Source organism: Megascapheus bottae, chromosome 23, assembly GCF_031878675.1.
Source record: "Megascapheus bottae isolate mThoBot1 chromosome 23, mThoBot2.hap1, whole genome shotgun sequence".
NCBI lineage: Eukaryota > Metazoa > Chordata > Mammalia > Rodentia > Geomyidae > Megascapheus > Megascapheus bottae.
Window position 1 is genome coordinate 14,413,656 of NC_143531.1, and position 13,870 is coordinate 14,427,525.

At 37.5% G+C, this 13,870-nt stretch overlaps 1 protein-coding gene across 4 annotated transcripts in view; it reads left to right on the forward strand.

Moving 5' to 3' along the window:
• The first annotated feature begins 2,193 nt into the window (after positions 1-2,193).
• The window catches only part of Emcn (endomucin), a 56,660-nt gene continuing 44,983 nt past the window's right edge, over positions 2,194-13,870 (forward strand). For 2 of the 4 annotated variants that reach the window (XM_090356754.1, XM_090356755.1), the window contains exon 1: positions 2,195-2,430. In XM_090356754.1, the coding sequence (XP_090212880.1) occupies positions 2,361-2,430 (70 nt within the window). In that variant the 5' untranslated portion in view covers positions 2,195-2,360. Of the gene's footprint in view, positions 2,431-13,870 lie in introns of all 4 variants that reach the window. The other 2 variants (XM_090356756.1, XM_090356753.1) reach the window with 2 other exon arrangements.

Below are 13,870 nucleotides of genomic sequence, written 5' to 3' on the forward strand. Positions count from 1 at the left end.
ACACTGTATTCATTGCATTTACTATATGTAAAATTCACTTACCTCTAGTCTTTCTATGGACACATATGTATGTGCATGATTATGACCTACGTATATAGAAACTGTTTGGACATTCTACTCTGTTCTGTGTCATTGATCCCTCTACTTTCTAATCCAGTGAAGAAGAGCTGGTCTTTATCACTCCTGCTTTTTTTGTTGTTTCTTTAGCTACTTCCTTTATTTTTGTGTTTCTGCTTTCTTTTTCATCTACGAGTCCTCTGTTGTTAGTCTGCATACAACAGGCCTTCGCCTCATCAGTATACTCATCAATGACACTTTATGCCCAGGTTGGCTTTGCACTGAGATCTTTCATATCTCTACCTCAAAAGTATGTAGAATTCAGGCCCAGCTAATGACTTTTCTCTGGCAGCAGCAGGGGGTGTCTTGCGAAAAGACTGAACTTTGCTTATGCACGCTTGGTTTTATAGTTCATGGTGGGTGATTTACCACTTGAGCCACACCGCTAGTCCCTCTTTCTTTAAAATAGCCTCAATATCTATGATTAAACATTCTCAGGGTGGTATATTGCAGGAAAATGTGTGGCAATTAGAGCTGAGGAACTCAAATGCTGAGTCCCATGAAACTGATTATACACAACCTCAGTGGTGAGGGAGTGGCGGGGAAGCCTGTGTGCCCAGAGCTCCAGGGTCAAGTATAGTGAGAAGCAGGAAGTGAGGTACTAAGCTTTCTGGAAAGTGCTTATAACATCTATTTACATACATTACTATTTCTGTATTTTCCAGGATATGACAAGTAGAGTAAATCAATTAGAAAAGAAGGTTAAATTAATCTTACTTATGCATGAAATGTATTTCCTCTAAGCTTCAGAGGAACTGCAGAATGAAACAAGCTATGTTTTTAGGTGCTTCAAGGCATTGACTCATCGTGGCCCCTCATGTAAGGAATCTTGTCCCAGATGTTAGATGGAAGAGATGTGTGCTCTCCTGATTGGTGGGTAATGCAATCATTTTTCAGTGGTTTCCTGGTAGGAAACTTATCCATTCAACTTCTGTCCAGTACGCATCACACATAACTGTACAGGGGAGAGTCACAGGCTAAGTTTAAATATGAAGTCTGTGTCTGAAGTTCTTTGTCATACAGAGATTGTATCCAAGACTGGGACAGTGTTTCCTTTTCCTTTTTTTTTTTTTTTGCCAGTCCTGGGCTTGAGCTCAGGGCCTGAGCACTGTCCTTGGGCTTTCTCAAGGCCAGAGCTCTACCACTTGAGCCTCAGAACTGCTTCTGGCTTTTGTCTATATATGTGGTACCGAGGAATTGAACTTGGGTCTTCATGCATGCTAGGCAAGCTCCTGGCCCCTGGGACAGTGTTTACTATTCAGTTATCACTACTTACAGTGAGACCATGATACATGGACTTCTCTGTCTGGTTGACCTTTCGGTTTATCAGAATTGATCTACCCTGATCTTCTGGACTCACTCTGATCATATTCCACTCAAGATTCTTGCAATTCTATTCACGTGAAGCATTATGAGAAAATTGTCGTTGGCCTTCATCAGCGCCCATCGATTCATACTAGAACTGGAGACGGAAGTCAGAGGGAAGAGTTCTTGCCCTAGTTTACCTGATGCCCTAGGATCTCCAACACTAGAGAATAAAAACACAAACACAAAATTCCTAAAAGGCATTTCTACCTATCTTTTCTTAGTTATCGTAGAAACACCTTGACAACATAGGTATCTTTCACAAGGCTTTTCTTTCTCAAGAGCGGATGCTTATCTATTTTTAAGACTTTTTTCTCTCTCTCTAAAAGACAAGCTTCACTGACCTGGCATTAAAGTTGAGATAAGAAAAGAAAAGTTGAGGTCTTGGGACTTGGTCTCTATAGAAGTATCCCTCAGGAAGTGGAAAAGGTTTTCTGTCTTAACTGAGTAGCCACCTAATGAGATCCTTTTATAACTACTCCAAGATGTGCTTTCAAAACAAAAGTGGAAACCTTTCTAGTCCTTTCTCTAGAAGGAACTGATTCTGTTCAAAACTCATCCTGACCTTTTTGTTGAAGAAGAACAAAATAATGTAGTAACAAAAACACAAGTGGCTGCCAAAGGAAGAGAGAGAGAAAAAAAAAGAGTTCCTGTAGGGACTGAAACAATAAATCTCCTCTCTGCTGAACTCCCAAAGGGAGTGTGTGTATTTCCTCCTCTTCTTTATCAGAGCCCCCAAAATAAGTAGGAATGGGCAGTGGCTGCTTATACACGACATACCTTTTCCAGTTGCTACTAAGACCCTACCAAGCTGGCAGGAAGGTTTCCCAGCCATCTTCTGGAGAAAGAAGCCACTGACAGAGGCATTCACAGGCACCATGAGACTGCTTCAGGTGACTGCCGTCTTTCTTCTGCTGTCCAGTCTTTACAGCAGCCACGTCAGTTCAGGTACAATTTTTTCTTGATTTTTTCTCGGTGTGTGCGTTGGGGATGACTCCTAGAGGGCCCAGCCTCAGTTTACCAGGAAGAAGCTTTCCCCTGATACTGTAATGTGGTGTTCTTTTTGCTTAGTGGAGTGGTTGGACATTGGCTTGGAGCTCAAAGAGTCTGCTTCATGACACGGGAAATATTTGCATTCATTAAAGGGAAACGCTTGCTAGTACACTACGTCCTGATGTGTGTTGAGTGGAATCACAGAGGTTAATAGATTAAAGTCTGGTGGAAGAGAGTGAACCTCGAATAGTGGTTAAAAATAGCAATAGTACTTTAAATATGTGTGCTTTTCAGAGCTAGGTCCAGAGATAATCAAATTGTCCCATATGGGTGGTGAAAAGCTACACTTGGAAATACTGCATTTCCAATGTCAACCTTTACTTGTTTCAAACAGCTTTCAGCTCTCTCAGAGCAAAGATGCCTAAGGAATGAATCTTAATGCACTGCTAAGTGAATCATAATTGTCTTTAAGTGAATGGGAGAGATGAAAATTCATAGACTTTATAATGTCTGAGGAGTTTATACAAATTAAAACCCTCAGATGGAGGATCTATGTATCTTAACTACATTAGTGACTAGTGTAAAAAAAAAAAGTTGGACATTTATCCCCCCCCCCGAGTAATTCAACATAAAAAGATAAGTTTCATCAGTTTTTATTAGGCTTCTACCTGTCTTGGGCAATGGAAACAATATAAAAATGAGAAAGATGTCCTTGCATAGTGGCAAATGCACTCTTGGGAAAAATAAACAAGTAGTTCTAATATAAGACAGATTTAATAATTTATGAAAGGTGAAATGCAAACTATCGTTTAAAAAAAACAAGAGAGATTGATTCTGATCCTCAGAAGGCTTGGAGAGACTTTTCTTGAAAGGTCAGTTATAATTTTATTTTGCTTGTGCTCTTTTCAAAAGTTTTCTGCCTATAAAATTCTAATTTATAGTAATCATGTGTAAAGGGAACATACTTCTTGAGCAATGTTTTATCAGTAATTTTCAAAATACCTGTATATTAGGACAAGTTTCAAAGAACTTCAGAATCATATATTTGCTTACTTTTCATCTTGGAATTTCCAGAGTTAAGTTAAATATCAAAATCAGGAAATTTAACTTCCAAGAGTTGACTTTGACTTTTTAAAATAAAGAATATTTATGAGGTGTCACAGAAACCAATGTGCTAGCTTATAAGGAACTATTTGTTATGCATGAGAAAAAATTGATAAGAATCCCAACTCCTTGAAACACATTACTTATAAATATATACCTGGTCAATATAAATTCTGAAAGTCAAGCTTAGGCTTGGGCTATTCAAGGTCTACAGGCACCAGTGAGTACATTACTCTGCTTGCATTCATCAACACAGAATGGACTACATGTCTTTCTGAAAACAATATGGAAAAGAATCAATAGAATCAGCTCCAAAACCTGTTTATACAGAGAACTCAGAGGCAGAGAACAACCCATAATGACTTGACAGTTTTTCTGTGGGCCCTATTGGGAAAACACCAAACTCTTGTAGCACACTAGCAATGAAATCACCTTTTCTTTAACCCATGTAAGATCACTTCTCATTTGAAACACACCAGTTATCCAGTGACTTCAACTTCAATATAACTCCCCCACTTATTTTGGAAAAGGAAGTTATAACTCAGGAATATAAATTGACCATCGGACTTGCCCTTGAAGAAACTGAACGACATTTTCCTATCTCTGTGCACGATTTTGTTGCATCTGGCTCTGCTTGTTTTATGTTTCTCAGGCAGACTGGACACAGGAAATGAGGCATTTCCTAAACAGACCTACTAGCTTTTTCCCTTAACCCCCTGCACCAAAAAAACAAGTATTTAAGAGCTTTCCTTGTCCCAATTTCATCTGCCTGAAATTCACTAACTGTCAAGCAGATGCATGCTTTTTAATATAGTAATTTACTTCTGAATAATAATATTATAGCAAAATTGATTATTTCTCTTCTGATAGTTTTAGAAGTCTCAGGTTTAAATAAATATAAGCTTTGGTGCTTTTTTGGTCTTTTGGGACTCTTTCTATAGGGCATTGGGTGACTTTTCTTCCTTGGTTGGTGGTATCTTTTACAATGTCCAATTTGGAAAGCTGCTCTTTTGAAATATGCATGGGAGGTTCCTGAAAGGAAACAGCCATTCTTTCCTAACTTTCCTAAATTGTATTTAAAACCGAACAGACCCTGACAGTGGCTTTTAAACTCCTTTGACTTTTAAGTCTTAATCGATGAGCTTTTGACTATTAGAACTCAGAAATTAAAAGAAGGCTTTCAAGAAAAGGAAGCCCTTTGGAACAATACATATTTACTTCCCAGATATCATATACTGTTAACACTTTATTTGAGCTCAGAAAGATTATAATGTTCTATGAATTTATAGCAAAGACCAGAGACCATGTTATTGGTTTCTAAAGGACTTAATTGTGAAGAGAAATTCATTTGTTAGTGACATTGGATTTAGTTTCAGAAAACAAAAATTTGTTAAAGGCATTGTAAACTGATACTATACTAAATAAACACTGGAGGCTTAGAGTAATCAATAAGACATTTCCTGTCCTATGAGTCAGGAAGGAAGGAGAATGTCTCCAGAAATTTTAAGTTTGATTGTTTGTGGCCCTTAAGAGGTAACTAAAGAATGGAATTTAAAAAAGTTATAAACAAACTCACAAAATTGGTTGGAAGTGTAGAGACATCATGTAAGTCCTTACATAAATTTGAGATTATGAGAAGCCTTGGATGTCGGAGATCAGGAAGGTTAAGGTGAATAGAATTTCTTGAGTAGGAACACTGTAAACATATCGTAGTCAAAAATAAAAGGAAACCACATGCTGGCCACAGTTACAGATTAAAATATAAGCTTGGAACTATGGTATCAGGAAACACTAAATATCAGGATGAGAAATACTCATATATATTACTAGCAGTTCAGTGATAGAGTACAAGCTGAAGAAAATGGAAGGCTTGAGTTGAATTTCTAGTGACACCACAAAAACAAATAAAATACTGATTCACATGGCTAATTTAGAGCCTATAACTATTTGTGAGAATAGGAGTTACATGATTAGTGCTCTAACTTGCAAAAATTAATCTGAATTAATTTGCAGAATACTGATCAGATCATTAGAATCTGGAGAAAGAAAGATTAAATTAGGTCAAATCTGAGGGTCTCTCAATTAATTGAAAAGATAAGTCATCCTTTTGGAAAGTTAAAAGTATGTGATCTTCAATGGAATTCTATGCTGCTGTCAGAAAGAACAACTTCGCCCCATTTGTAAGGAAATGGAAAGACTTAGAAAAAATCATATTAAGTGAAGTAAGCCAGACTCAAAGAAACATAGGCCCAGTAGTCTCCCTCATTTGTCATAATCAGTAGAAACCTTGGGCTCTCCTAACAGAGATTTACAATAGAACAAAATCTAGAGACATAAGACCAAATAGTATGACACTAAATGTAAGGACCTCCAGGATAAGGAAACAAAAGCCATATAATGAGTGACTGTTGTCCTTAATGTACTATATCATCTCTCACCTCTTTTGCCATCCCTTGATTATCTCATATTGTTACAATATTTCACCTTGTTATTTGATATATTTTATATGTGCTTAATTGGTTATTTGAAATTGGATAGGGAAGGGGGGGAATCAAGATAAGTGGGGGGAGGGTGGGAGGGAAATGGGGACCATATCATAAGAAAGGGTATCAATGTTTGTGAAGTTATGCACCTTCTATCTGGTGAATATAATGTAACCCTTCTATTAATCACAATAAATTTTTTAAAGTGTGTGATCTTACATACTCTTTATACTGGCAATGAAATAGAAGATTGAGGAGTGTAAGATAGGTTGTTTGAATACAAAATGTGTGCAAATGGCTTGGCAACCAAGATGGTGTGAGAGAAAAGGAAATAATTCAAAGATAAAAATGGTGTCTGGTTTCAAATAGGATGATCTTGAAACCCTGATGAGATATTCAAGTTTATCTGTCTAGTGGCAAATTGAAGCTGCTTGCTGAGTAGTAGGAACACAGCTAGAACTGGAGTTGATGGGGAGAAGCCAAGTGTTCTGCATCCAAAGATCTTTTAGTGTAGCCCATTGCAACATTAATAGTACCTCTGAATTATCAATTTACTTCCCAGATGCCCAGAGTTCTAACTCTTTTATGATATGTACATTCTAATTCTACAATCATCAGGTATCTTATCTACTCTGTTAAAAATAAAAAAAAACACTGTAGAAGAAAGAGCTGTATTTATTATGGTTTATCTATAAGCAAGAATACTAAACATACAATAATGACATAAGTGTATGAATGAATGCATGAATAAATGTCTTCCTTACCAAAGTCATCTTTAATTTCTTTCTCTGGCAAGCACCTACCAGCCTTATCACCTGAGAGAGATTATGAGTTGGTGTAAATGAAATAACTCGGTCAAGAGTGGATTGTAGACATCAGGAAAAAGAGGATAAACAGGATTGGTTTAATTCCTCCTGTTTTTGTTTGCAGGTACTTATAGTTTCTTAGCATTAGAAATGTCTCAGGAGATATCCTATGGTCAACCAGCTTCTCAGAAATACAAAATGACTCTTAAAAAGAGAGAGGGCCAATAGTGTGGCCTAGTGGTAGCGTACTCATTTAGCATGTACGAAGCCCTGGATTTGATTCCCTGGAACTACATATACAGAAAAGGCCAGAAGTGCCACTGTGGCTCAAGTGACAGAGTGCCTTGAGCAAAAAATGTCCACAAACAGTGCCCAGGCCCTGAGTTCAATCCCCAGGACAGAGAGAGGGACAGAGAGAGAGGGAGAGAGAGAGAGAGACAGAGAAAATTTGGAGTAAAAATAAATATTCCACATTTGTACTTTATCTGTCATTTAAGCACACTGAGTACTTAAAGTAGATCATTTTAGGTAAAGCTTTGTATTTACTTAAGAGTTTAATTTGAAATGGGTGATCTGTTACAAGAGTAGTAAATTAGTGAGGAAAATACCCAATGGGAAATCCATTCCCAAAACCATTTCAGGAGAATTCCTCACTACTCAATTCTAAAATAGTCCTTATCCCAAAATAGCAATGATCATTGTAGAATTTCTATTTTTGGACGATTCATAATGGTTGCCAGAAACAAATTCCCTGGCACTTTTTATCTTGATTATAATTATTCAGAAGACTGAGGAAAACGATTCCCATTTGATGGTTTCAGAATACTTTTCATTGGCTAACTGTCTTTTTCCTTGCCATTGTTGAAGATACATTTCAACACACACACACACACACACACACACACACACACACACACACACACAGAGGCACTAGAGCTTCTTCATCATAAGGAATATTTTGAGATGCAGATTCTTAACACTGAATACCCAAGGAGAAATTTATCATAAATGGCATTCCATTCCTGGGCAGTCTATTTTTAAGCATCCGAATGCCCCTGGTCATTATAGTGCTCTTGATTTAAGACTGAGACTGCCTGCTGAGGGCTAAAGGTTCTCTCGGGAGACCTAGAAGATGCTCAGTGAACAAACAAGATCCTCTTATCCATCTAAGAAGCATTAGTGATGGCCATACATTTAGAAAGTTACATCTAGGAAGTAGGGCTGAGGCTCAAGGGGTAGGGTTGTAGCCTTGAGCTTGAAGAGCTCAGAGACAGCGCCTAGGCCCAGAGTTCAAGTCCAATGACCAATAAAAAAAAAAGAGAGCTACATCTATATGACTCATAAATGTGGGGCAACAACATGAAAAACATTTTGCTAAACTTGAATAGAGGTTGCGTGTCTTGAAGAGTCACGTTATTCCTATCTGTTCTTCAAATAGAAGCCATCACCCTATGGTGTCAGACCCCTGCTGTGTCTTTTCCTACATCGTGGATATTCCAGTCATTGCTGTGGTAACTCTTTATGCACAGGTGTTGCAGGCAGCACCTGTCTTCACTTCAAGGCAGAGATTTTGCTTTCTCTTCATGCTATTCTGTTACCAACATATGTTCTCCAGTCCCACCTGGCACTGTTAGATCCTAGAGCTACAGGGAGGAACATTAGCATTCCTAGGAGAGTCGGTTCTTGATCAAGATGGGGGATGGAATGAATGAACAAATGCCATCCTCCCTGATCCACTCTACCATCACTCATTCCCTGCTATCACATCCATACCTAAGCCAAGCTGTGAGTGCTTCCAGCCTTCATTTATGCTTTGCTTTCTGCGGAATTCTGGGATTTATTTTTCTAGATGGAAATCTTTGGGTTTGGATGAGAGTGTACACCAGGATATACGTTCCAGTTTCTCTGACACTTTTAATTAATAAGTGGTAGCATTCTTCCTTTTTACTTAAACACACTGAGATGTGTTCATCCATCTTTGGTTAAAGAAGTTAAGCAATATTCTCAGGAGGGTCTGTTCTAATGCAATCATTCTCCGCTTTGCAGAGACTCAGTAATGAATTATGCTGTGAGGTTAGTAGTCAAGAAAAGGCCAATGTGGTTGCTTTTACTGAAATTAGAAAGGATTTTCGATCTGTTTCATCAATCATATTTTGGCTGAAACCTGCATTCATTATGGCAAAGGCCAGAGAATGGACATCACAATTGGGGGCCAAGTTTACCTGAAGGTACATGATGCCATCTGCAAACATCTCCCAGCTGTGCCAGGTACTTTACAGCCTCTTCTTTCCTCATGACATTTCCAGCCCGTGTTCCAGAAATGAATTTATCTGATTTGGGGACAGGAAGGGGAATCATAGAAACGGTGAGACAAAGGGGATACCAATGCAACAGGGATACTTGTAAGATACTATGTTGGAAATGAACTTTATAACTTGAGGAGGAAGGGAGTGTGGACTGAGGGATGGAGGACATTAAGGGGTAGGGAACAATGGTTAAAAGAATTGTGCTCATTTCCTTAGTTATATAACTGTAACCACTCTGTACATCACCTATACAATTAAAAAAAAAAGAAAACAAGAAATGGAAGCTTAGCTGAAGGCTGGTGACTCACACCTGCAATCCTAGCTACTCAGGAGGCTGAGATCTAGGGATTTCAGTTCAAAGCTAGCCTAAGCAGAAAAGTCCCTGTGAGCCTTTTACCTCTAATTAACCACTCAAAAACCAGAAGTGGAGTTGTGACTCAAAGTGGCAGACTAGCCTTAAACAAAAATGCTCAGGAGACAGGACAAAGTTAAGTCATACTAGGATCGTATGGCTTATAACCAAAAACCAGGGTGATTGATGTTCTTTATAAACCTTCCCAGAGTGAGGGCATAGAAAGGAAATGTACTCATTACCTGACTCATGTAATTTTAATCCCTCTGTATACCACCTCTGTAGTAACTATAAATTAATTATAGCAAATAAAAAGTAAAGACGCCTTCATTTGTACTACTAAGACAAACAAACAACAACCACCAAAAAAAGAAAACCCTCCAATATGGTATCCTTGAGTCTTTACATAAAAAAAGAACGGGATGGACTTGGTAGCTCATGCATGCAATCCTAGCCACTTAGGAGGCCGGTATATAAACACTGTGATTCAAAGCCAGATTTTTATCTCCAATTAACCAGCAAAATGTCAGAAATAGAGGTGTCATCTAGTTGCAGAGTACAACTAGAAATAGCTAAGTAAGATTATGAGATTCTAATACTAACACACACACACACACACACACACACACACACACAAATAGTATTAGAGACCTACTACTTGAGTAATTTGAAAAGAAACTTAAAAGAAATAATCCATTACTGAACTACTCAGTGTCACATTTATAATATCCTAGAGTTGGACTGTCTGGGTTCAAATTCCTGCATTACACTTAGTCTTAGTAGTTGTGTGGACTTGAGCAAGTTGCTTAATTTCACTGTTGTAAGCTGAGGATATGCATAGTCCTAACCTCAGAGATATTTGAATAATCACACCAGGTACTATAATAAAACTCCTAGAATAGTGTAGGTATGCAGGAAATGCTACCTACATCTTCCAGAATTTTGAAAGTCTGAGTCAGATAATTTATTATATTTCATCCCTTAAATAAATTCCAAGCCAATTGCAATTAGAATCAGCAAATATTTAAGTAAAAAAATGTTAAATTTCACAGGCTAAAATATATGCACATGGAAAATGTTCACAAAGGAATTAATATAGGATCCTAGAAAGATGCATTCTATGAATATATTTAATCACAATATATGCAGGTCCAATCTAATAGATGCAAATTTATGGGCTTACTAGAACAGCTTCTGAAAGTCATATAACCTACTCTGTGAATTAACTATTAAAATTAATGAGCAAAATACTGTTAATGTTTGATGAGAACTGTAACTTTTTACCCTGAAAAAAAATCAATATTCTCACATACTACTTCCTCTCACAAAATACTGAGCATTGTTTAATCTGAGAGGTGGGATATAGAAATGGAAGAAAATATGATCTTGATGTGAAAACTAAGTTTTGTCCTAAGTTATTTTGCCTCACACTTGTGTTGGCATTCTAGATCTCCTCATTCTGGAGCAAGTGTTCAGTTTTGTTCCCTAACTTTAACTTTCTTTGAGGATTTCAGACAGAGCTTCTTGCAAGTGTCTGCCTGGCAGGCCAAAGGCCAGTTCTCATCCATCAATCACAGTTCTTCCATTATCCTCCATTTCCTCTGGTGATTCAAGGTGGATATAATTTGGAGAGATGGAGAGATGTTGTAGGGTTGAGGCTACCAAAAAAAAAAAAAGACTCAACGAGAAAGAAGGGAAGGATTGAGGTTGAGATAGGAGAGAGAAACAGAGAGACAACGAATTTTTAATTTTATTTTTAAATTTAATTTTTTAATAGTCAAAACATGCCTGTAATCCTAGCTACTCAGGGGACTGACATCCGAGGATGCAGCGAACCACTAGTAAACGGGAAGTGGGGCTGTGGCTCAAGGCATAGGGCGGTAGCCTTGAGCTCAAGAGCTCGGGGACAACGCCCAGAACCAGAATTCAAGTCCCATGAACAGGAAAAATAAAATCCCCGATGGACAAATAAGGTTATAAACTTGATGAAGCTGACCTGTGTGAGCGGGGCTGGAGAGATAGGAAGATGCGCTGATCTCTCTGATGACTTGATGGATCATGCGAAGTGACTCTGGCCTGCCTCATGTTGACCCCTGGGATTCTTTCTCACCATGGCAGCCCTTCCTCTCTGTGTCCGCTCCATCCTCTGCCCCTTCTCCAAAGAGGAGATAAGTAGCGGTGTTTGCTTTTCAAGGAAACGATTAGTCTCCTTCACTCAGGGAAAATTTTGATAGGAATTCAATGTAATCTCAATTATTTTTGCTTGTACGAGTTGAGGATAATAGGAAGCTAGATTTGGCCAAGACAAATATTATTTGAACTACTGAAATCTCCCGAGAGCAAAGCTTACATTCCAGCTTTATTTGGCAGCTCCTCTACCCTCTATTCCTTATAAGATCTTGTTGATTGCTTTTGTTTCTACTATTATCCTCTCTCTTGCTTCCATGTACACGCACAGACGCTGGGCCTTGAGAAATTCAGCCACATTTAATAACACTTTGATTGAGGAAGTAGCTATACTATTCCCTTTAAAGTTTCAAGTGGGGTCAGAATTTTAGCTAATCCACATAGAAAAATATCTTATTCTCAAGGAACTATTAGGAGGTAAAAGAGTTTGAGAAAGTGTGAGGGATTTAATGGCTAGCATTAATATCTTGTAGGCACGGACGGACAAAAACAAAAAACCACCAGAGAACCTCTGAGATTAAAACTCTGGGTTAGATGTTTATGGAAATGTCCAATATTTGAAAATTGCGCACTGAAATTTGTCAGCTAGTTCATTATACTGTTATGACTTCATAAATAGGGATAAGGTAGAGAACTTGATATTCTCTCTTCCAGAATACAAAATGTCTACCTGGAGGTGTAGCTATCTCATGTCTTTTGTCAGACAACCTTTTAACTGTAGGAGAGTTTTTGCTTTAGAATCAACCAAACATTAACCACAAAGCAAGAAAGCAAGAAAGGGACAAGAGAAAGAAAAGAACAAATAAACAAAAGAAAAAGGAAGGAAGGAAGGAAGGAAGGAAGGAAGGAAGGAAGGAAGGAAGGAAGGAAGGGAATTAAATGATCATTTCAGTGTATACAGATAACTCAATATTGTTATTGTGGATAAGAGAATGAAGAAAACCAAGACTGAGAAGAAAATGTTCCCTATCAAATCCTGTGGCCACGAAGCTTACAGCAATCATTATGAGTAATGGAGAAATGTGTTCCTTTGAGAATAGCAACAATGTCTTGCCTCAACTGTTACCTTCATAAATCATTGTGCTAAATATCTTAGCTTGTAATAAAAAGAGGAGAAAAATGTCATAAGAGAACTGTGAAGGGAAAAAATTACAACTGGTATTATTTGTAGATGATGTGATAGGATCATATATAAGACGTGGCTGACAAATTATGAGAAGGGTCCATCCAGGCTTCTAGATATTTATAAAAAGAACATATAAAATCAACTGTATTTTACAGATGCAACAGATATCAAAAAGAAACTTGGATAACATTTAAACATCAACAATCAAGTAATCATAAATAATTCTAGTAAAAGACATACATAGTTTCTATATGAGAATATAACTTTATTAAGCAGTGTCAATCTGAATTTTTTAATTCCATGTTCATTGATTAGACAATATACTATGTGGAATAAAAATGTGCATTTCCATTAGCAATGCTTGAAAGTAAAAAATGAAAACAAATCAAAATAAACTGGTAGACATTAAGATTTTGCTTTTACACAAGAATAAAAATACAAATATAAACAAAGAAGCTTTTTTTAGAAAAATCAAAAAATTAGAACAATTTGAGGCAAATAAATCTCTAGTATCCTTACTGTTGCATTATGTGTGGCCTTTGTGTTTCTCCAGGTCTAGAATGAAACCCCAATGAATACAGAATAGACACTATATAGTCTTAAACTTTCAGCCATCACTGATTTTCTTTCCATCCCACTCCGATATTCTGCCTTTGGATTCTCATTAAATGTTACTCATTGTGGCTCAGAAACTTTGCATGTAAGACTCACTTCTGCTCAGGTAGGCTGCCTTTTAGTTGCTGGCTTTCTGTAAGATGTCACTGCCTCCTATTGTTCTAGCAGAGACAACTGGCTGTCTTTAATGAAGCAGAGAGCAGTTAGTATGTCTGGTTTCTTGCACAGACTAATCACTGATACTGGTTTGTGCCACTACAGATCCTTCATTTCCAAACAGGCCTAAGAAACATTGATATGGAGTGAAAATTCAAGCTATCTACATGTACTTCTTGGTGCTAAAGGCAGAATATTATTCGTTGGAATAACGTTTAAATTTTTCAGAGAACTATTTAATTCTATTTAAAAATTTCCCC